Here is a 24,003-nt window from a genome sequence, read left to right on the forward strand (position 1 = left end):
ATCCTCTATATTTTATCAATGAAGATCAAAGATCAATCTTTACAAATTTAAGTTACGTAGCACTAAAATCTTATATTTCTTCCATTTCATCATATTAAGAATATATTTATCTTAGCCACATTTACATCCATTTTTCGGGTATATTTCATTCGAATTTGTAAAAATAAACTTTTCTCCTAAATATGACTTCAATTTTGTTAATTTTCTACATGGCATATACCATTTCACTTATGAATAATCCTTGGTTGTAGGATCTCAAAAGTGTTTCAAACAAGTCTTGATTTCCACCAAATATTTTTTCTTGTTTTCATCCTTGAGTTTGACAAGGATTTGAAATTCTGGCCCCTCCAGCTTATCATATAAGCAACTCATCAATCAACCACCACTTCTACTCATCCTTAATTTTATGAAGCAAATCTACCAGTTGACAAAGGAATAGCTCAATCAGTCCTCACATATCTCATACCTTGTAACAGAGATTACGAATCTGTAAGTGTTCTAGATTATCAAATAGAGCACAAACATCAAGAAGACAACATAATGATACTCACTTCAACTCAAATAAGACATGCAGTCTACTTCCATTGATTCGTCTACAGAGGTTTCGGGAATCTTGTTTTTCTCAGTTTTGTTGCTATGCTCCAATATTTTTAAGAATTTTCACAATGATTTTTTCCGACTTTCATCAAGGAATTATGTTTCCTCCATATCTTGTTTGGTGTTTAGTCCATGCCAGTGTCAAAAAGTATAAAATCTTCATATAAACTAAATTAATGATGTTACATGCCATTTACACTACATTATCAAGATGCAACAAGTTATATTCAGAAATTTGATGTAGACTGGAATTAAATATTGATAATCGTGTTAAACAAATGGCAGAAAAACACACACTTTCCATGGTATACCTCAAATGTTTCTTCATGAATACAAATGAGCTGAATTTCTAAGGATCTATAAAAATCATATGCTACAATTTGGAGGCTCCATTGCTTACGTTTTTTACTAACTTGTTAATGGCAATTTCTTATACATCAGATGTTTACGACGTTGCAATGTTAGCAGAGTTAACATGCTGTCTGTCTTGACAACTTCATAACCAGCTTTTGTGTACATATTGAATGGTGCTGTGTCAATCATTCTACAGTGCAAATACATTTCACCAGATCCCATATGTGTTACAAGCTTCTCACTTGCCTTCAAAAGCTGCCAACCAATTCCTCTCCTGATAAAAAAACAAATAGTTGACCATGAATTTCAACTTGCAAGGCTTTTCTACTTACATATGACAATTCATAATAGCAATTCAGCTATTTTACCATTAGCCAAGGGAATTTATAATTGAGGTTATTTGTTAGACACAGGCATTGAATGAGAAGCCTAAGCAAATCTAGCAAAAATTAATGCTTGTATTCAAAAAATGTCAATCACGTAAATGGAATTTGACAAGATGCATTGACCATATAGATGTAACGATGTCTTTGTTTGAAAGTTGTAGAATTATAAATTACTTAAAACTTTGAGTATAAACTTACAAACCTTGAAAGAAATTGAATTAATGGTTAACAATAAACTGTTACGCTGGTTCAAATCAGCTGCAGTCAAACTGGAGATACATGATACAAGCAATAAAATAGTAATTACATTAGTGCTTCTTTAAAAGGACATCAGTAATGTTAATCTTACATGATGCATGGATTTTGGGGCATGCCATATGGTCAATAGCTCTAAACCTTCCCTTCAGTGATCAAATGATATGGGATGATAGGCAGCTGTCTTTGACCTAATTGCACAGGAAAATACCTCACAGGACTCCACCTCATGGCCCTATAACATTCAGAAATTATGTAGATCTTAAGAGTCCTCGTCATCGTGGTCTCCAAGAACATCAATAATTGCAATCTTATACATGCATTTTGGGGCATGCCGTATAATCAGTAGCTCTTTCACTTCCCTTCAGTGATCAAATGCTAAGGAATGACAAGCCAAGCTGCCTCTGACCTAACTACACAGGAGTCCACCTCGTGGTCATATATCATTCTGTCATTATTTGGATCTTAAGAATTCTGGTCGTCATTGTGTCAATCACAATCATCCAAGTCCAGGTTGACATTATTAACCGATCAAATAATGTGAGGTCCAAAGGATTAAACTCCAATAATCAGGGTTTAACAAAGTAACAGAATAATTTTCATACCATAAGGCTCTTTCTTTTAACATCAACTTCCACTCCAACTTTTCCCCCACTTACAGTTTTAAATCATGCCACAAGAAACAGAAACCGTAAAAGGGACTTTAGTTCTCACCAAGATTCACAACCATAATAGCAATTCACACGTGTCATAAATGTATATTAAACCAGTCAACTCTTACACTAGGTAATACACGTTTTCTATGTCATCACAGTAGACAAATCACCTTACAGTTTCAACACTGTAGCTTATGATGTCTTTCTAAATGCCTAAACCTTCAATCCATTCTGCATGTTCACAAACACCATGTTTTCACCGATATCATATCCATATGCTATACATGTTTGTAACCCCATTGATTACATTGAGATACATAATTCATGCATAAGTATAAAAAGACGAGAAAACTATGGGGTCCATTGCTGGCCATTAAACTATCAAACTGTACTGCATTCGGGCAATAAATACAGATTTAAGACACAAATATCAAGAGGGGAACATTAAGCATGTAGCTAAATCAGTATACAAATGTAAAACGTGTTAAAAATTATCAATACACTATACACTAACTCCAATACAAATAAATTAAAACAAAATACATTGTCATGCATGTAACATGCATAGCATACCAGCCTCTTGCTAGAGCTAAATAGATTCTAATATGAGAATGGGATCAAGAATTAAATATGAAACGATGTTGGGTTAGAGAAGTTCTGCTCAAAACAATTCATTTGTAACTATTGGGGAGTAAATGACATCATAGAATTGGGTCCCTTCTTTCCTCCAATCTACCTTGACTAGTTTTGTTTTTTTAAATTTATTTTTCTGTGAGCTTATTGTGCTGCTAAAATTTTAAAGCCAAAACCAATGGTCTGAAGGCACGACTTCTCAAACAACTTATTGCAGCTTTGTAGTCTAATTTTAAATTTTCATTTGTTTGATGTGGGTTTTTGCTAGAGGAATTAGTGTCAATGATGATCAATATTGAGGTTATTAGTAGGGTTTTCCAAGATGGTATAAGAGATAGTATTGAATTTAACAGAAGAAGATTTTTAGGGCCTGGAAAGTATGACACATGCTAAAATCTAGAGAAAAAAAATCTAAACTAACGGAAGTAAATAATTACTCAAAAAGTGGCGATTACAAAAAAAATCTGTTTTAACTCCATCATGTATAACAGTATATATGGAGCAAGAACTACGAAAGATCATGAAAGCATGCACACAATAAAAGTGCAAAATTCTACCTATCTCTAAAAAGGCATGAAAGGATTACATGCAAAACTGTAGAAATAATTTTGTTGGGTGAAAATATTGCAACTGACAGTTTTCCAAACACTTGAAAAATAGTAGTTTTCAAGTTCAACCACAATGTGCAAGACACAATCTCTCCTATTTATAAGGAAAGGTTCCCCTTTTTTATTGCTACTGAAAACAACTAGTACTTAACTAGGATCTAAGATTATGTATACTACGCTAATCAGTAGGACATTACATTCACTATATTCTTGTTCTTTAGAATACATGTTCTTTCCTCATGATATCCTCCTCTTTCATGAGAAATGATCTTTTCTTACATTAAACTTCCAACTACAATCTAGCAAAGTTAATGACCAAGAAGTTCAGAAAAGCTCAAAGACTTTCCATGACTTTCATATTGCATTGTTCTAAAACCATAATAGTGATTCACACGTCATAAATGTATATAAAACCAGCCAACTCTTACACTAGACAAATCACATTAGGGTTTCAATACTGTAGCTTATGTCTTTCTAAATGCATAAATTGTCAATCCATTCTGCATGTTCACAAACACCACGTTTTCACTGAAATCATAAGAATATCCATATTCTATACAGTATTTATAATCCCATTGATTACAGTGAGATACATAATTTGTGCATAACAAGAAAACTACGGGGTACACTACTGGCCATTAACCTATCAAACTGCAATGTATTTGGGTGATAAAAAATGATTTAAGGCACAAATGTCAAGAACAAAACATTAAGCATGTAGCTAAACCAGTATAAAAATGTCAAACGTGTTGAAATTATCAATACACTAACTCCCAAACAAATAAATTACAGAACAATACATGGTAACGCATGTAACATATATAGCATAACAGCCTCTTGCTATAGCTAAATAGATTTTAACACAATAGAGGATCGAGGATTAAATATGAAATGATGTTGGATTAGATAATTTCTGCTCAGAACAATTTATTTGGAGCTATCAGGGAGTAAATGACATCATAATATTGGGTCCTTTCTATCCTCCAATCTACTTTGACTAGTTTTTCAATTTATTTATTTTTCTATGTGCTTATCATGCTGCTAAATATTTATTCAAGAGGCCAAAGCCAATGGTCTGAAGGGATGACTTCTCAAGCAACTTATTGCAGCTTCATAGTCTAACTTTGAAATTTCATTTGTTTGATATGGCCTAGAGGAATTAGTGTTAGTGATGATGAATATTGAGGTTATCAGTAGGGTTTTCCAACATAGTATAAGAGATAGTATTGAGTTTAACAGATGATGTTTTTTAGGGCCTGGAAAGTGTGATAGCTGCTGAAATCTACATTTTTTTCTAAACTAGTGCAAGTGCATAATCAGTCAAAAAAGGTAATTAAAAAAGATAACTGCTATAACTCCATCATATATAGATGGGGCAAGAAATACTAAAGATCATGAAAATATGCACGCAACAAAAGTGCAAAATTCTACCCATCTCTAAAAGGCATGAAAGGATTACATACAAAACTGAAGACATAATATTGTTGAGTGAATATTTTGTAACCGTCAGTTTTCCAACTACTTGCAAAATAGTAGTTTCAACCACAATGTGTGAGACCTGGTCTCTCCTATTTATAAGGAAAGGTTTCCCCCTTTTATCGCTACTGAAAACAATTAACACGTAACTATGATCTAAGATTGTGTACACTAAGCTAATCAATAGGGCATTACATTCGCTATATTCTCTCAACTAACACGTAACTAGGATCTAAGATTATGTACACAAAGTTAATCAATAGCACATTACATTTGCTATATTGTCTCAACTAACACCTAACTAGGATCTAAGATGATGTACTCTAAGCTAATTAACAGGGCATTACATTTTCTATTTTCTCTCTTCATAATAGGTGTTCTTCCTTCATCGCGTCCTCTTCTTTTAGGAGAGAGAATCTTTTCTTACATTAAAGTTCAAAGTACAATCTAGCAAAGCTAGTGACCAAGAAGCTCACAAAAGCTCAAAGACTTTCCATGACTTATTGCATGATCTTAGGAACAACGATGCAATGTACATGTAGCTCAAAGATTACAATATATACTACAACTTAAACACACAAACGCAGCACAAAAACTACAAGTTATTTCTTAGCTTGAATGTAGAATACTAGCTTCAAGTACAATAAGCAGCTTAGAGTCTACAACATTGGGTTTAAATCCCTTTTAGAGAATACTACAAAACTCACAATCAAGTTCAGAAAATGTCATCGCATCACAACTTGTTCCAACACAACGAACAAAAGCAACTTGTCTCTTTTATTGAATACAGTTCAATTTAAATCCAAAATCAAAGTTTTAGAGTGCTCACAAACTAACAAAGGTTTGTTACATTTCACAAAAGATAGGTTTTTTACAATGAGCCCTCTCATATTTATAGGTGGGGGGCTATGAGAAAAAGGTGGGAGAATCCTAACCCACTGTTGACATATTCAACATTACACTCCTAAACTATTTTGACTTGTAATGTGATATTGTGCAATTACAACTTTCCACTTTAAATGTGATATGTCAAGACAGTTGCATAATTCATTACAAAAAACAAACTACATGTATCCAAAAGCTTTTCATGCTGCTAGGTAGCTAGTGCTTTGAAGTCTTGAACTTTTTGTACATGGATGAGAGCATCTGAAATGGAACAACATTAATGGACTTTGAAGGTTTCTAATGTTGGATGACAACTTGACAAGAAACATGAGACGTCAACGAAAAACCTCTGGAAAGACTGTGAGAAGGGCAAAAAATGGACAAAGTATGAAAAAGGTTAAAAATCAGGTCTCAAGACCGAAATGGCAAGTGCAAGATGTCTAGACATGCAATCTGGTCTAGGATGCATGGAGGTTCAACCAATAATCCGGTCCTACAGACCCGATTACAACTGCGGGATGAAAATGATATGCGTCAAGTCTGACTACAAATTGGATGTGCAACAGTCGGTCATGAAGTTGAGTCTCTAAAACCTGGCTGCAAAAGTACAAGGAGGGTTATCATGTAATCAGGTCATGAAGATCCAATTGCAAGTTGCAAAGGGTGCATGCTATCATGCAATTGGGTTCTAAATCCTTAACTGCAAGTATTGTGAACTAAAAGCCTGATGATGCCTGAGGAGGGCTGATGACATGCATGTCGGGTCGTAAGATCTGATTCTCATTTATATTGCATAGTGAACCCACCATTAGGTCTTGGAAACCCGACAAGTAAAACCTTCAAGGTGGGTCTCTCAACCTCCTCAACATCTATGACTTAGTATGGTGACTTGCATTTGCGTCTTAGGCATGTAAGATGAAATAAGACATGTAATCGGGTCCTAAAGACCCAATTAGAGCCGAGAAAACTTATTGATTGGTTCTTAAGGCTCAATTCACATATGCAGATCAATGTTCAGCTTGCAATTGGGTCTTGGAGACCTGATTGCACTTTGTGAATGCATGGACATGACTTGCAAGTTAGAGTTTAGAGCTTAACTGTTTGCAAAAAATGATAAATAAATTGGGTCTTGGAGACTTGATTGCACTATGTGAATGCATGGACATGACTTGCAAGTTAGAATTTGAAGCTTAATTGTTTGTAAAAAATGATAAATAAATTGGAAGGAATAAATTACAGAAGTTATTAATTCAAAGATCCTATGTTCTAATCTCCAAAGAGTACATACAAAACCATAAAGAAGAGGTGACTTTGAAAAGAACTTCAGTAAAGCTGTGAAGATTGATCAACTGAGGCCTAGAAATTTTAGCAGGGAGAAGGTAGATGAGATAATGGAATTACTGAAGATTGTTGAATTGATAAAAACAGGAAGTACAGATACAGGGAGGTGACCATTGAGAATAATAAGATGCTTTACATCCATGAATTAAGGCTTTGTAGTATTACTTTTCCATACTACAAAATATTTATGATGACATGTGGCTAAATAATTCGGCAAGAGTTGGCATAAAGAGAAAAATAAATCAGAAACAAACTGAAAATGAATATACTTATTTAGATATAGTGGAATTTGTTATGCCCTGCATACCTGTCCCTACTTTTTGTGAGAAAAAAGTTGGGTTCCCTCTTTTCACTTTTGTCTTGTCTCGCTTGAGACAAGTCCTTTGTGGTTTGTTTTGGTTTTCGATTTTTGAGTTCTCACATCCCTGTCCAAGTTGTCAGTCCCTCTTGTGTGGGAGAAGGAAGTAAAGATCCTCGGCCTCATACCAAGGATCTAAGGCTGATGAGAAAAGTAATTTACGGACCTGTCAAGAACCCTTTCCCTTGTGTCTTCCGCGACAGGAAAAGGCTTACACGGTCTTGGGCTGGACACGTAGAAAGGTCTATTAATGAAGAACAAGTACAATTAATGCACCCTTTAATTATTGTGATTGACAGGTTATTTAAGATTCCTAGAGGTGTTAGTCAATAATCACAATCACACTTTGCAAGTAGAAGTCTTCGTTTGGGTTGACACCCCACCTACATGTGATCATTTCTTAAGTTTGCAAGTGCTTTGGTGGGACGAGCTAGTTCTGGTTCATGTTTGGACAAAGACGAGTCCTAGCGCCGCAATACCTCTGCCAATTAGTGTTCCAAGTTGGTGTTTTGTCCTTCGCTTTTCTTTCCGCTTTGCAAGTCATGTTTTTGTTTGGCTTTTCGTCTCTTTGGTATCCTTTTTGTTTACTTGTTTCACCTTCTTGGGTGTTGTTTTGCTGGTCGTTGTTTGGCTTTTCTCTGTTGTTGGTTTGTTTCCACTATTTGTTTGTTGTGGGGCAAAGCTATTTTAGTTTCACCCTCTTCGTGTGCAAGACAAGTTAAGGTTTCTTGCACAGAATGCTCTCAGTAGGTTGAATTTTGGTCACTGGTTGTTGGTTTGAATTCCTCGTATAGAATGCATTCTGCCAAAGGAAGCTTTGCTTGATTTTGTATGTTTTCTTTCTTGGGCTTCGTTGTTTGGTGGTGCAAGTCCATTCCTTTCAATTTTTCATAGTGTTGGCCCTAGAAAAACAACGGTTTGCACCTTGGGTGCATTCAGTTGTCTGTTTTTGTCCTTGGTTGTGCATGGGGTTGGATCCCACAAGTTGAGTTGGTTTGTTTAGCTCGGCCAGAAGGTTGAAAGCACGCCTTCATGGGTGCCTAGTTGGTGGCTTTGGCACTGAAAGTAGTATGGGATATGTTGTCACTATTAAAAGCACACATGTGACCTCAGTCCTAGTGGGTTAGTGGTGGCTCGTTGGCATTGCACTAGCAGCCCTTTTCATGGTCTTGTGTCACTATATGAGGTGGTTTCTACCTTTAATCATTTACCTATATACATCACCCATCCTCGGGTTAACTGTCTTGTGTCATTTACAACAAATTAGTTGGCATTTTGAATTCAAATGGTTGTCACATCCAAAGTACGCAGCATTTATTGGTCTCATGTGTCACACAAGCGAATATTGAATGGTAGTCTTGTCAATAGCGTAAGGACAACTCAGCATTGTTAGCACGTTGTCGATGTCTTTGTCCAAACAATGCAATTTGGGATTTTGGGGAAGAATGAGTAATAGATATCTTGCAAGTTCGAGACTATCTAATTTATGCTCACAAATTTAAATATTGCAAGTTATTAGGATTCAGGGGATTTATCTCCCATGACCAATGAGAGGTAGCTTTCATGCTTCTAAGGTATGGCTTCCGGTTACCATCTTTTGTCTTTTACCAGAAATTACTTTACTTGTTTTGGTTTCTAGGTTTCATGTTCCCTCCCATATAGCATATTCGTCTTTACAAGGGACTGAAGGACAGAAGGTCCCAAGAATCATAAATCTTAAGCTTGGTAAAATTAACGTATTTTAAAAAAGGATCATGAAATTAACGCATGTCCAATCCTCATAGGTGCTAATGGATACTAGCTTCAGAGGATCGGCAAAATTGTTCAGGTAGTAGGGTAGGACCAAAACCAGTGTAAATTCTAGAAGATGGTTGTTGCCTTGTAAAATACACATCTCCAAGCAAAGACAGGAAGACAATTCCCCAAGGGTTCTAGGCTAGCAAGGTCTCAAGATCCTAGTCATGGAAGGACTAGTTGCCAACACAAGATGAGCGGCGTCCAAGAAAGGGAAGCTAGAGAGATAGTTAGCCAATATACAGAAGGGTGCTCATATGTTCGGAACTTAGCAACAGCGAGTCCGAAACGTTTGTCTTGCAGGATCGATGAGGCTTCCTCTTCTATGTTCGATGCACCTTGTAACGTGACATAGAATGATGCATGACAAGGACCTCATTACAAGCAATACTTTCAATGTCAAGGGATCCTTTTGGTTTAATTCAGCACCTGCTCAAAAGGAGCTTCACTTGCTCTCAAAGCACCACAACTCTACGAGGTGAAGTTCTAGGTCTAGAGCTCCTTTCCCATGACTCGGTCGGATGAGCTTGAATTACGTGGTAGCCAATATTCAAGGTTTTGAATCCGTGAGTCTTGGAACTCAATTCCTCCTACAACATGGTCGGATGTGCTGGGATTCTTTCTGAAGCCAACCATCCCTTGTCGCTGTTGACTGATAGATTTATTAATGATGCGGCGGGCAGTTAATGATGGCAAATAAATTCGTTTTTCAAATGTGCATTTCCCTACGTACCCAGTGCATTTAAGATTGTCAGAGAAGTGGAGTGCTCTTATCAAATAGTGTTAATTAAGGTGGTAGGTGAATTAGTTACGGTTGGGATTTTTTCCCACACAGTGTAAAAGCCTGTCTATAAATAAGAGAAAGACCAATTGTTCTAGGGTTGGTAAAGATGATGATTTTATCGTCCATACTATTGTAACACTATGATGACCCCGTTCCAATCCTTCTAATCAAGAAACAAAAATATCTGATGATCCTTCCTAGTATTATTGTTTCCTTATAACGTGTGTTGGTGAAAATTCACGACTATTAATTAAGTCACTTTGGTAATATAAGATTGTATTTGGTTTGTAATCATATATAAACCAATATATATTTATATTTTAATTATAATATAGAATATTTTAATTAAATACTTATATTTTTATAATTAGATATATTACTTTATGTATATTATCATTCATTTTATTATCATATTGATTATATATCATTATACTAATGATATATATTTTATTATAATAATAGATTTTTATTGTTAATATATTTATTTGAATTTGAATTGTAATTATTCATTAATTAAATATTATTATTTATTTTTATTTATTATTGTTTATTCAATATTTTTTATAGTTAATTATTATTAAATCTTATACTAAAATGGGGACATGAAAAACGCCTTATTTCATGAATGAAAGCAATATCACCTTTTTTTGAAAAATCTTTGTCACCTAGTGCGTGTTGGTATTTATAAGCTACATTATGAGTAAAGGGATCTTGAGTACTTCTTATGGGATTCATTTACCTTCAAAAATAATTAGATCTTTCTATATTGTTTCTATTATCTTCCTTGGCTTGAATAAAACTAAATGACTTTGTTTACTTCGGTGCCAATTTCATTTGCAGCACTTATATGTGTTAGATTGATTGATCGAGCATAGGTTTAAGTAATCCTACAATTCAAGCATATATTGTTGATAATAATAGTGCAAAAGTAGAAAACAGGTAGATTAAATGTCTAGCTCTATAGGCTCTTTAATCTATTGTTATTTGCTTTCCTTGCTTTCCCTGGTTCTTTCTTGAGATATTTGTCTAGCTTGTTCAAGTGATCCATTGCCTAACCAAACATAGAGGGAAATGATGAAGCTTCAGCATGCCTTACTAAATCAGTCACATCCTCATCCAACTTTACCTATTCTTGCATGATCAAGACCCGGTCTATAGGGAGTGTGTTGAACCCTTGGTATTTGGTCTTTAATTGTTGTCATTGATCTCAATAATGTAATTATAATGAGCATATGGTATGCTTAACATCATGTAATTATCTTATTTGATGTCTTTAAATATTGTTCAAAACATATTCAAGACAAACACTGTTATACAATTAACACTTAATGTTCACATTGGTTAAGAAAACGGTTATAAAAAAACAGTTTTGGTCTATGAGAAAGTCGATAGGCTTTTTTATTAGTTAGACCCCAACTATCATACCATTTTGGAATGGCTTTGAGTTATCTAAAAGGGGTTTTTGTTAGTTTTTGCATAACACATATACAGAAAGAGAAAAAGTTTATTTATCAAAAATAGTTACCAAATTGTTATAACAGTTTTGAGCAGTTTTGGTCAAATGGAAGTTTGAGGTATGTACCTAACTCCAAAATTTCGACTTTCTTGGTTTATAAGTAGAGGATACTTTCCTCTAAAACATCCAACAGGTGGTTTTGACAAAAGTTGCAAGATTTGTGTGGAATTCCTTGCAGACCGAACAGTTTGCAGGCAGATTTTTAATAGCAAAGAAGAGGGTAATGCTTTATGTTTCTATTTTCATATTTGTGATTTGATTTTCATTGCAAAAGTTAATCAGAGGTAGAAGAAGGGTTACATATTTCTTCTTCATTCATTCATATCAATATTTGACTAGATCTTTTAATGGAAAAAGAAAATATATTTGGATACTGGATGTTTTGAGGAGAATAGAAGTATATCTTGCATTATGCTTTCAACAAGAAGTTGAAACTAGTGATTCATGATTTATATTGTAACAAAGATGATCCTCTGATTTTATATCTTATTTGTTCATTTTGGAAGTTGGTGCTTCTTGTATTCGTGAAGTTGGTGCTCCAGGTGTAAGGGATTGGTGTTTCTAAAACAGGGTGTTGGTGCTTCTCAGAGTTGTGGCTCTAAAAGATTTTCTCAAGAGGCCAATAAAGTTTCAGATTCAAAATGGTTTTTTACCCTAAGGGGTTTTCCACATTAAAATATTGTGTCACTTGGTTATTTCATTAACTATCTTGCTCATGTGTTGAATTTTATAACTTGTAATTGTTTCAAGTTTTCAAAAGCATTTTAAACCAGTGATTCAACCCCCCCCCCCCCCCACCTTCTCAGTGGTGTTTGTATTCCAACAGTTTGGAGAGGAAAGTTTTTGCTTCCCATATTGGCCGAACATTCCAGTTTGGTGACAATTGTTACACTGTTGATTAGATGCAAAACAAAGTCCCGCCAACATATTTTTCAAGGAAACAGCATAAAAGTAGATGTAGATTTGACACCCAAAATGAGATGATCAAGCAATCAAAAAACAAGAGGCCACTCGAGAGTAAATCCTTGAATTGAACAACATGATGAACAACATGATGATTTTGAGCTCATTCACTAGCACATCCAACTATCTCACAATACTTTGTATCTCAGATTCTCCATCCCTAGGTAGAGAAGTACGCCCTCTGTGGGTATAATGAATACCAAACCTCCTGTCACCTGTTGAAAATAGTGGATCTTTGATAAACAATTACAAAATGCTTGTATATAAATTCTGATTCAAACCATGTAGAAAATAAGTACTTATCTGTACAGTGACTTGCAACAAACCTTTATCAGTTCTTCCTTCTTCAACAATGGCAAATGTTCCTGATCACTGTATAACACAAGTGAAGGTGATAACAATAAATAATATTGATACTTATCCGCAGATACTCAAATGTCTTTGATCGATACTTTTCTCTGCAGTTAGAATGAGCACATATATATAAATGGAGACAAACATGACTCCGAAGAGTCATGTCTCTACGTGGCCCAAAAGCCACATAGGGACATGCCTCTTCGGAGGCATGTTAGTTAACATGATAACAGTCAGTATTAGTTTTATATACCATCACCCGATAACAACACAAGGGCCTGATAATCATAACAAAGCCAAGGCACGAGTATGAAACCCAACACAAGTAATAGAATCTGTCGCTGATAATATGAAGCCCAACCAATATAAGTTGGTCAACATCATGCACATTTTACTGTCAATATTTCATATGCATGACAGAGATATATGCATACGTATATGTATGCATACATCAGTATGAATATATGTACATATGCATATGTCTTTGTGATGCATATCAGATAGTGGTGGCATATTTATAACTCTGTAATGTATAGCGGATATCAGTAACAAAATACAGATGCTTATATCTCTTAGATGTATTACAAATAGTGGTAGCATAGAAGATTCATGTTTTGCTTTTTTTGACGCTAAACATTAACACTCCCTCTTTAGCTAGGGAGAAGTAAAACATTAATCAGATTCATCATATAAGCAATATTGCATGAACAGTAAATGATCTCTACTTGCACTTAAGCAATGTCTAGAGATAGCACACATAGTCTCTACTTGCACTTAAGCAATGTCTAGAGATAGCACATACAATCTCTACTTGCGCTTAAGCAATGTCTAGAGAAGCCCAGAATAATCTCTACTTGCACTTAAGCAATGTAATCTCTACTTGCACTTAAGCAATGTCTAGAGATGCCCATAATACACTCAGGTCTATTATTTACAAGATCGTCACCTTGTAAATAATTTCCTTCTAATGAATATGTCCATGAAAAATTGTCACCTTTCATTGCAAATCATATGTGAAATAATAATCACCATGAACCAAGTCAAAGGGTAGTGCAAAGGCTTTCACCTCAATTTTATCTCTTATAGAGAAGATAACATCCATAAGGGAATGTATCTCAAAATTTCTCCCTCTGAACATCGATCCGAGGAAGTCAGGTCCTCTAGTTACTTCCTCATAAATTCTCTTTACCCAAGGATGCTTTGTCAAACTCACTCTGAATCAATTGTCTGATTTTCTAGTGATAATTCATCACTTCCTATACATAGGAGTAGGCCCATCACATCATGCAGTCACCCACATGTATTTCTAGACTCCCTCTGAGTATCAAACTTCTAAGTTCCTACGTTGCCTTAGAAGAAGTTTCATACTCCCTCTTAATGTAGAAGGATCTCATAATCTCAATCATCAAGGATATTTTCTTCAAGAGTCTCACTTGATCATCAAATTCACATAGTTGCATGAATTATAGTCCTCTGAATTGTTACAATTTATTGATCACTAAAGATTCCATCACAACATTAGTTTACTCCCTCTGAATTAATGTGATTGATATTACTGACAGTTGAAGATATCACTGATAGGTGATTGATATCACTGAATCTTCAAGGAGTAACCTATATCCTCTATCTGCTCCCTCTCTTTCAAGGTTTCCTCGAGCTCCCTTAAGTATTAATTTTTGGAGCTCCTTGTATAAGGTTGTCTTTAAAGTATCGACCCCCTTCTTGATATGAAAGGATACTCAAATCTCAATCATCAAAAATATATTGGCTTCATGAGTCTCACTTTATCCAACCTCGTCACAACTTCTTTGAAGCTACTATCATAAAATTGCCTCTTTTCCTGAAAGATGAACTTCAGATACAAAGGAAAAGATCAAGGATGATAACTCATATAGTACATATAAAAAAATACAAATGACAGAGAGATTTTAATGAGTAGATAAATGCGAACTCAAAGATAAGAAATACATATCTAAACATTTCCCTTCTAAAGATGGTTCAAGTGGGAATGAAACATTGTTTATCATTCCTCCCCCACAATGTGAAGTTCCCATTCTTATATCATCAAACAATTTTGCATCATATTCAAGTATGACAATTTTGCGTCATGAAATATTAATGAATTTGGCAAATATGTTATAGTTCAAACTCTAGTTTTAAATAAGTGCTCGTATTATGAATTTCATGTTCACTTTCTAGAGTATAATGTGTCGTGCCTCCAATAATTTCCTTCCTTTTAGATTGTAATGCCTTCTTATATCTTGTACGAACACATCTCATGGTATTAAAAGATACATCTCTCATCTAGTTTGTATGCTTGATAAAGAAATGTTTCTTGATTGAAGCCACCTTTTGGACTCATAGTCAGCACTTTTGTGTTACAAATATAGACATCCTTATTGGTTGATCTGACGTTCGATAACTATAAATATATCTTCATAGGTTTCAATAATTGTTCCATTTGTTCTACACATGGACAAGCCCTTTTTCATGATACAACTTAACCAACCCCATTGATTGATCTTGTATATTAATTTCTAATCAACATAGTATCTATTGTTTATTATACATGGAAATTAAAAGCATTGATAATTTTTCTTATACACTCATCATTCAAATATTTACTTCATCTCTATATGTATATTTCAGAGAACCATATCATACATAATCCATTACCGTGCAACGCCGAGGACCTCTGTTGAGCACTACAAGTTGGGATTTGATTACCTCACAAAACTCTCATTGAATACTAATAATTATCTCCAACCTCTTGATCTTATCTTCCTGTCATGATCATGTTAATTCACATATCATCCAAGATCTTCCATGACTTGCCACAAATTCATAACCCACATTATAAGTTACAAATTTATCATTTTATTGAGAAAAGACATAGTGAATGTTGACGCTATAGATGGTCGGATGCTCCTTAACTAGCGACTATTATCCTTAGTGAAAGGTCACTTTCTTATTCTTTTATTTCAAGATTTTATTTCCAAGTATGAACATTTGTTTTCTTTCCAATTATCCTCCCGGTTGTTGCTTGTCGAGTTTCCTTCCATCTCGTGCAACACTTTCTTTGTGTATCATCCTTTATAAAGTACAATATCTATCGATGCCAAATCATTCTCTTATCTACGATCCTCTTGGTACTGACTCTATCAATATGCATGGTAGGAACTTTTATTTCTTGTAAATATTGGAAACCTGGATATTAATTCTTTACGTCAATACATTGCTGATAGAGACAATGCCCTTCCTTCAATCCCTTAATCATTGCATTCGTCAGTTGTCATGATTTATGCTATGATTGTCTGATATACTCAGGGTTCAATATCCATTATTGTCTTGGTACCACAAGTTTGAGATGCATGAGGAGTATCTTTGTTGTTATTATTTTGTAGTCTTGTCTTTAAATGCTATCGCACATAGCTATTTTATCATCATATTTAAATTTTAGGATCTGTCGATTTTGGGAAAGCATTATTGGCTTGACAACCATGCATTTAATGTTTAGGCTCATGAAAGATGAGAATAGGGATGATGGATGCCACCAATGTCAAATCTAATCAATGCATTGACTGATATTTATTTTGTAGCAACTAAGTTATAATACTTGACTGTTGTGACCTTTTAAATCGAGTAGATGGTGCATTGTTTAATGGATGGTTGTGATAGTGTATTGGTGATGAATTTATGCTCCATGTTTATTCATGGTGCTCCCTGGATCATTTTCTAAACTTGAAACCAGTAACAAATATCATCCAGAGAAGTTCGAGGATTTTAAGTCAATACTTTTATGGTGACGTCTCTGAACAAACCTTTCCCTTTGTTTTATTCAACTATAGCTACTGCTCGTTACTGTAGACTCGTGTAGGCACATGCTTGTTTGTAGAGTTCCTTTGTCTGCCAGGCTTCATTCGTCCAAGGAGTTTGCTTGAGTTTATTTTTTTCGTTAAATATCATTCTCCTTTGCTTTACATACTGGCGGTTCTTCTAAAGACTGTATATATCAATTTGCAACATGTGTCGATGGACCCCTTACATGAAGATGCTATAATGGAAATCCTCCTTTGACCACCAAATACAAATTCTTATTTTGCAGTCTAGCTTTGATACTTTGTAATAGTTTTTCTATCAATATGGCTCTGATACCATGTTGAGAATAGTGGATCTCTGATAGACAAACAATTACAAAATGCTTGTATATAAATTCTGATTCAAACTATGTAGAAAATAAGTACTTATCTATACAGTGACTTGCAGCAAACCTTTATCAATTCCTCCTTCTTCAGCAATGGCAAATGCTCCTGATCACTGTATAACACAAGTGAAGGTGATAACAATAAATAATATTGATACTTATCCACAGATACTCAGATGCCTTTGATCGATACTTTTCTCTACAGTTAGAATAAGCGCATATATATAAATGGAGACAGACATGACTCCGAAGAGTCATGTCTCTATGTGGCCCAAAAGCCACGTAGGGACATGCCTCTTCGGAGGCATGTTAGTTAACATGATAACTGTCAGCATTAGTTTTATATACCGTTGCTCGATAACAACACAAGGGCCCAATAATCACAACAAAGCCAAGGCACGAGTATGAAACCCAACACAAGTAATAGAATCTATCATTGATAATATGAAGCCCAACCAATATAAGTTGGTCAACATCATGCACATTTTACTATCAATATTTCATATGCATGACAGAGATATATGCATACGAATATGTATGCATACATCAGTATGAATATATGTACGCATGCATATGTCTTTGTGATGCATATCAGACAATTGTGGCATATTTATATCTCTGTAATGTATAGCGGATATCAGTAACAAAATACAGATGCTTATATCTCTTAGATGTATTACAAATAGTGGTAGCATAGAAGATTCATGTTTTGCTTCTTCTGACACTAAACATTAACACAGAAGTGGTTGTTGATATGGCAGTATCCTCGCATGCTCCTACTCCCACTATCGCTGCATCACCATCAAATACATGATCTTGGGAACTCATGACAATTATATCATTTAACTCAACCTGACATGAATTCTCATCATATTCCACCTCGACTATGCCCATCTCATGCGGTGTCTCATAAGAAATGTCATGTACATCTGTATCATCACATTTCGCTTTTCGAAAAAACGATATGACACCTTGCTCAAATCTTGGATTCGAAATCAGTTGTGTCATCCAATTGTGATTTTGAGCTCATTCACTAGCACATCCAACTGTCCAACAATACTTTGTATCTCAGATTCTCCATCCCTAGGTAGAGAAGTACACCTTCTGTGGGTATAATGAATACCAAACCTCCTGTCACCATCCATAATGCTGACAATTGAATCTCCAAAAAAAAACATTGATCAAATTGAGCCCAATTCTTGTAGGCTAGTAGGAAACCACTCTGATACCAATATATAATCCTACTTGGTTATAGAAGTAACCTATTGACTTGATGGTGCACATTTATATTATTGTCCAGACAAATCTGCAACTCATAGAATTGTAAACGCTGGCCCATATTGCCCTTAAATTCAGATGTGGGACTCCTTATTGCAGCCCTTTACAGACTTCCTAAATCAGCTCACAGGCCCAGTTATTAAAATTGTAGTCTTCAGCAATGAAATGTATGACATTAAAATGAAACGCAGGCTTCTAGCAATAAATTGCACACCCTTGAAACAAGATATGTAGACCCAATAATGGATCACAACCCTTGCAGCTTTCTAATAAATCGCCAAACTCCTCAAACAGTAAATGTAGGCACAATATGATATTATTCTCACCAATTCAAATGAAATTCTTCAACAGCATAGCTCTCCTTAGCCACAGTAAAACAGTAGGAGATATGCAAAATGTTATACAACAGCAGCAAATTGGAAGCTAACCTTCAACTAATTCTCATATTCGAATCTACAGTACTTCAGCTGTAGATCCAATGGAACAACTCAGAATTCAAACTCTTATACTTCAGCAAGGGCACAAAAATCAGAACTCAAAAAAACCACAGAGGCAACAAAAGAAACTAAATATTCAAGCGTGCTTTTTTCAACAAATGGGCTTGTATTTATAACCTCCAAATGTCATTTTTGTTGCCAAAATGTAACTTCACTCAAGAAGCTTCACCACACAACATTAATTAGAAGCTTCCATTAGATTCTTTAACTTGACTTGGCTTAACTAAATAATAAATGGCTCTTTCCATTGATAACTCAACCCTCAACTTAAGTGAAATTATAAAGTTAAATCATAACTTTATAATAAGCTATTTAATAATTTAATATTAATTTAGCCACTAAAAATATAATAACTCCCAAAATACTAATCATTTAAATATGTCATTTGAAATAGAAGTCATGCCTATTATTTCTCCATTACCAAATGCAACTTCCAAAATAGAAAGGGTCCATCTCAATCAACACCCAACTTACCACAAATAGTAAGTACACAAATCTAGGCCCAAACGAAGTCCAATATGAGCCAAACGGAGACCAACCTGTAGCTTACTGAATTGTAGAGAAGACAAAGCCCTCCCAACCCAAGCCATTGCCTTCGAAGACCCTCTATCCACAATAATTAGCCTAAAAGGATCACAATAACAAGCTAATCCCTGAAACTCTGATATTGACAAAAAATTGGGGACGTTACAAACAAATATGAATCCGATGCATGCAAGATTGAGTTACCCCCTATAATTGTCATTTCTCTTATTTTTATTGTATCTAATCTAACCCCCTACAAGAGTTCTCTCAATGCAGGTGATGGAGATGAAGTAGCAGCCAAAGAAGAAGAGGATTGGATCAGTCAATTGCCAACTAATGCACCATCAAAGATGGAATGCATCCTAGATAGCAGAAAGACCAAGAAGATAAGGAAGAAGACTTATTATGAGCATATGATCAAATGGCCTGCCTGAAGGAGAAGCAACTTGGATGCTGGAGGAAGACATCAAGAAACGAGGAGATGTGCAGCAGTTGGTCTCTAAAAGGGCTTGAGGCATTTTGTGCCTGGACAATATGATGCAGGACCACTTTATAATTCGATGTAAGCCAAAAGGCACTTAGAATACAAGTAGGGTAGGAAGATTCTAATAAGACCCAAGGGATCCTAGGAGATCATAATTTAAGGATTGAATCCAATTATAAGCCAAATTTGGGCCAAATTGTCAAATAGGACCTATGGATCTAAGAGCAATATGGGTTAAAGTGGTGAAAAGGGTGAGACCAACTTGTAATAAATGGATCATTTACATCATATATATGCATGATCTAATGTTATTGGGTCCTAGATGGGTCACAAGAGCAATATGTAAAAATGTTGAAATGTTGTCATGACAACATTGCAACTTTTAGGTGCCTTTTTGCAAAATGACTGATAATGGTCACACAGTTCAAATGTTAGTTGGGGAAAGGTTGTGATCATTCTTGTAGTCGGAGATTTGAAGTCATTGAAGCAATAAAATCGCTGAAATTTTCTAAGATTTTTGGCTGTTTTCATATTTTGCATATATTGTTTGGATTGGTAGGCATGTTTTGATTACAGATCAAGGAACTTATGTGTCTTACCTTCATTTTGCAATTTGTTTGAGGATCTGAAGTTAAATCTAATTTATTTGGCATCCAAGTTAACACCAGGTAGTCTGAAACCCTCATATACCAAGGGTTTGACAGAAAACATGGAATTGGCCTAATCGTCCGGTCAAAATTCATAAAAATGAGAATGTAGATCTTTGTATGACAGTTAAGAATATCAAAATCTCAGATTGCTCCAATCAAATGCCTATTTGTGGTGGCGTGCCCTAAGCCTGGCATCTCAATGTGACAGGCAGGAGTATGTAAATTGATTGATAGGAAGAAGGAAGAGGTTTGAATGTTGGTGAAGGTCATTTTTGGTGATATTGAACCTGTTAAAAATTGAAGGAGAGGTTGGATTGACAGGATCAAGTCAAGTCCTTGCTGTTACTTTGTAAATCGAGACCTAATTAGCCCATTAGGCCTTATAAGTCAATGAGCATCAGATGCCTTGCATAATCGATCGAAGCCTGAATTTGTGATACTGTTTAGAGGACCCAAAAGGGTATCTGGAAACCCACTTTGTTTGGTCAGATCATCAGTGAGTGGCAAGCCAATTTCCTTTTAGTCATGTTAATTGCCAATTAGGTCTATTTTAAGGCATCTATCCTAAATCAGGTGTTAGGGTCACTATAGAAGGTTTGAACCTATCAAATATGATGTCAAATGGCATATGAATACTTCATCAGGAGAGTAGGAAAGTATTGAAGTTGTTGGGCCATTCAAACCCCTGGAACTAGCCCAAGTCCTTAAAGGGGTATAAAGGGGATTAAGTGTATTGTGTTGGTTAAAGTGTTAAATTGAACAAGGAGGTGTCTAGGGTACCCAAAATAATGTAATGGAGTCCTAGAAGAGGGAGTAGAAGTTTGGTAAGAGTACAAAGAGATGTACCTTCATTGTTTAGAAGGGTAACCTTGGGATCTCTTGTATCAATTTGTGATCAGTCAATCTATTGTCTCCTCATCAGTAAAGAATTGTCATGATTAATGTTCCACCTAAGTTAATGATTGTAATACAGCTCAAAAAATTGATGTTACAGATTCTTTACAAAGGCAATGTGGTAGAAAGGAAAATTATTATTCATGTTATTTGGAGATTCTCTTTCGCCAAGTTTTTGTGGTCATTGTTTCATGCTAAACCAAATATTGTTGTACCCCACTTTTCATGAAAAGGTCATCTCCTTGGTGACATATTAATGATCAAGGTCAATGGAAAAATTTTATGGCACTGAATTCTTTTAGAAGTCGAGGTCCAGTGCTGCTTCTGTTGATGACTCTCCCATTGGCGGACAGAGAAGTATAAATGTTCAAGAAGGAACTGGTAAATATCAGAGCTAAATTCAGTGTTTCCACAGAGATGCGGAGTCACTGCCTATAGGGGCACAGTCTCAGAAGTTATATTTCGTAACCTTTTCTAAGACGAGACTTTAGCTGGAGTCCTACCGTTAGATTGGTCCATCTGTTATTTTATGTAGTCATAAAAAATACATTCTTTACAGTGTTCACATACAAAACCGCAAAAAAAATAATTTGAATGCAATGAACCTTAAGAGATTGAATGCAGTACCTGCGAAGGTCTTTATTCACTGCCATGTTGAAGAGATATGGAGAACTTTTTGGAGGAACCGGTGTGGTATGAAACTTAGAAGCTCCTTTAGAATTTAAAGAAATCTCTACAGTGCCACAAAAGGTCCATTCTCCCTCTCTTTCTGCATACAGACCTTAATATAAACAAAGAAATATAATGAATTTAAAATCCAAAAAAATAAGGAATTTAATATAGAAAAGAACTTGAACACATATATTTCCAAATATATATTTAGGAAATAGAATCCATCTCCCTTTCTTGAGCGGATATCTTTACTACTCCTCTCCAATGAAAGCAAATTTCTATAAGGTTACAAATTTGTTTGTGGTAGATTCTGAAAGATAGTATCACTTTTTTGGACGCCAACATTTTCCATCATCAAGACGAGAAAAACTAAACAATGAACCCCAATTCAAAACCTAATGAGATAACTGGAAAAAAAATATTACATCAAACTTCTTGGGTTGGCATAACTCAGTGGGCTAGGCAAGGTGCAATAATCAAATTGACCAAAATCGGAAGTGTAGAAAAATCTAATATGCGAATTGCTCTTGCCATTGCTTACCTACAAGTGTAATGGCATGTGGAACAAGAGCCCTCCTCTCCATCATATGATCTCTGATTGTGAACTTCAATAAAGGCTTATAAGTCAAAGGCCCCCACATAAGTTCTGCAAAGGACTCTGTCAAAAGTTCTATTGTATCCTCCATGTGTTCACTATCCATGGCCTTAATCACCAAACAACCATGATCGAACCTATTCTCGTACACAAACTTTTCCAAAGATTCCAACTTTTCTAGCTCTTGATCATCCAACAATCCCTTGTCCTTCTTGACCTTGACTGGGTCTAAGCTGGAGGGACTTAACACTTTCCGAATAACTTCATCATAGACTGGACCTAAGCTGGACGGACTTGCGCTCTCGATTCCTTCTTTTAAGGCATATCCATTTCCTAATTCAATGTCAGCTGGGCTGTTTTTATCCAAATTAGTGGACCCGCTGTAGGGTAGTCTGGTTCTATTGTTGCTTCCGAGTACTCCATATTTAAAGATATTAGTCTTCAAATTGGCGTCGGCAAGAACAAAAGAATGGGCGTGTGTAGTGATTCCAAGGCAACAATCAGAGATAATTGTGGAGGCCAATTTAGCTGAAGGATGGGGAGTAATTTTTAGGAAGTTCATAATTAAAATAATTGGGAAAATACAGAGGTACGAATCATCCCCACTTCTTCTTGTCTGGAGGAACTGTTCGTCTTATCATGTTTGATCATGGGCCGAGACTGGTTTAGGTTTATTTTTACGCTACCCTTATCACATACGTTGTTCCTCTCGTGGACTTACTTGAATCTTTCATTGGCAAATCAATTAGGAGGCAGAAGAGTGATTCTCCAAAACTATTTATTGTCATATTGATTTTTTTCCCTGGGTCCGAACTATTTACTGTCATATTGGTTTTGTTCCCTGGGTCCGTTCGGTTCCTAGAAGATGACAGGAATTGGTTTTTACAAAATCTGAATTTGAAATTTTTTGCCTTTGTTTCAAAATTGGCAAAATGGAATTAGCATTCCAGACTTCCAATTTTGCTTCAAATCAAGTTTTCCAACTTCCTAATAGCAAGTAGGAATTGAAAATCAAAACTTTATTATGTTTTTTTAAGGAATGTAAAAACAATAGATTGAACTACTTTTTGAAATTTGCCTTCAACTCCAAGCTTACACATAAAAATGTGTCTTTACACACATCTTCCGAGTGAAACAAACGGTTCGAGTAAAATTCTAAAAATCAAAATGAAGATTTGCAAAATCTTGATTTGGCTAAATCAAGGTTTGTAGCAGGTAAGGCAAGTGCTATTGTGATACTTTTT

General features: G+C 35.3%; 1 protein-coding gene and 1 long non-coding RNA gene across 3 annotated transcripts; both read right to left on the reverse strand.

Moving 5' to 3' along the window:
• Positions 1-818: 818 nt before the first annotated feature.
• Positions 819-23,611, reverse strand: LOC149558699 (GCN5-related N-acetyltransferase 5, chloroplastic-like). 2 transcript variants are annotated; one of them, XM_089832800.1, is made up of 3 exons: positions 22,706-23,611; positions 22,120-22,273; positions 819-1,225 (listed from the first exon to the last, which is right to left on the reverse strand). In XM_089832800.1, the coding sequence occupies exons 1-3, from the start codon at positions 23,319-23,321 to the stop codon at positions 1,006-1,008; spliced, it is 990 nt and encodes a 329-aa protein (XP_089688926.1). In that variant the 5' UTR covers positions 23,322-23,611; the 3' UTR covers positions 819-1,005. The 2 variants fall into 2 exon arrangements, with proteins under 2 accessions (XP_089688926.1, XP_089688927.1); XM_089832801.1 differs by having other exon boundaries at positions 22,120-22,261; positions 22,706-23,511.
• LOC149558700 (uncharacterized) lies at positions 1,529-2,479 on the reverse strand. The gene is made up of 2 exons (XR_016365056.1): positions 2,198-2,479; positions 1,529-2,066 (listed from the first exon to the last, which is right to left on the reverse strand). It is a non-coding gene; the product is annotated as an uncharacterized LOC149558700 (long non-coding RNA).
• Positions 23,612-24,003: the final 392 nt, after the last annotated feature.

This window comes from Cupressus sempervirens, chromosome 5 (genome assembly GCF_028749045.1).
Source record: "Cupressus sempervirens isolate cs-2001-9-10 chromosome 5, ASM2874904v1, whole genome shotgun sequence".
Classification (NCBI taxonomy): domain Eukaryota; kingdom Viridiplantae; phylum Streptophyta; class Pinopsida; order Cupressales; family Cupressaceae; genus Cupressus; species Cupressus sempervirens.

Coding starts and splice junctions, on each gene's coding strand:
- LOC149558699 (XM_089832800.1), bottom strand. CDS start 23,321: ATGAACTTCCTAAAAATTACTCCCCATCCTTCAGCTAAATTGGCCTCC. Junction 22,274..22,705: donor ACATGCCATTACACTTGTAG/GTAAGCAATGGC, acceptor GTTTATATTAAG/GTCTGTATGCAGAAAGAGAG. Junction 1,226..22,119: donor GTGAATAAAGACCTTCGCAG/GTACTGCATTCA, acceptor TTTTTTTATCAG/GAGAGGAATTGGTTGGCAGC.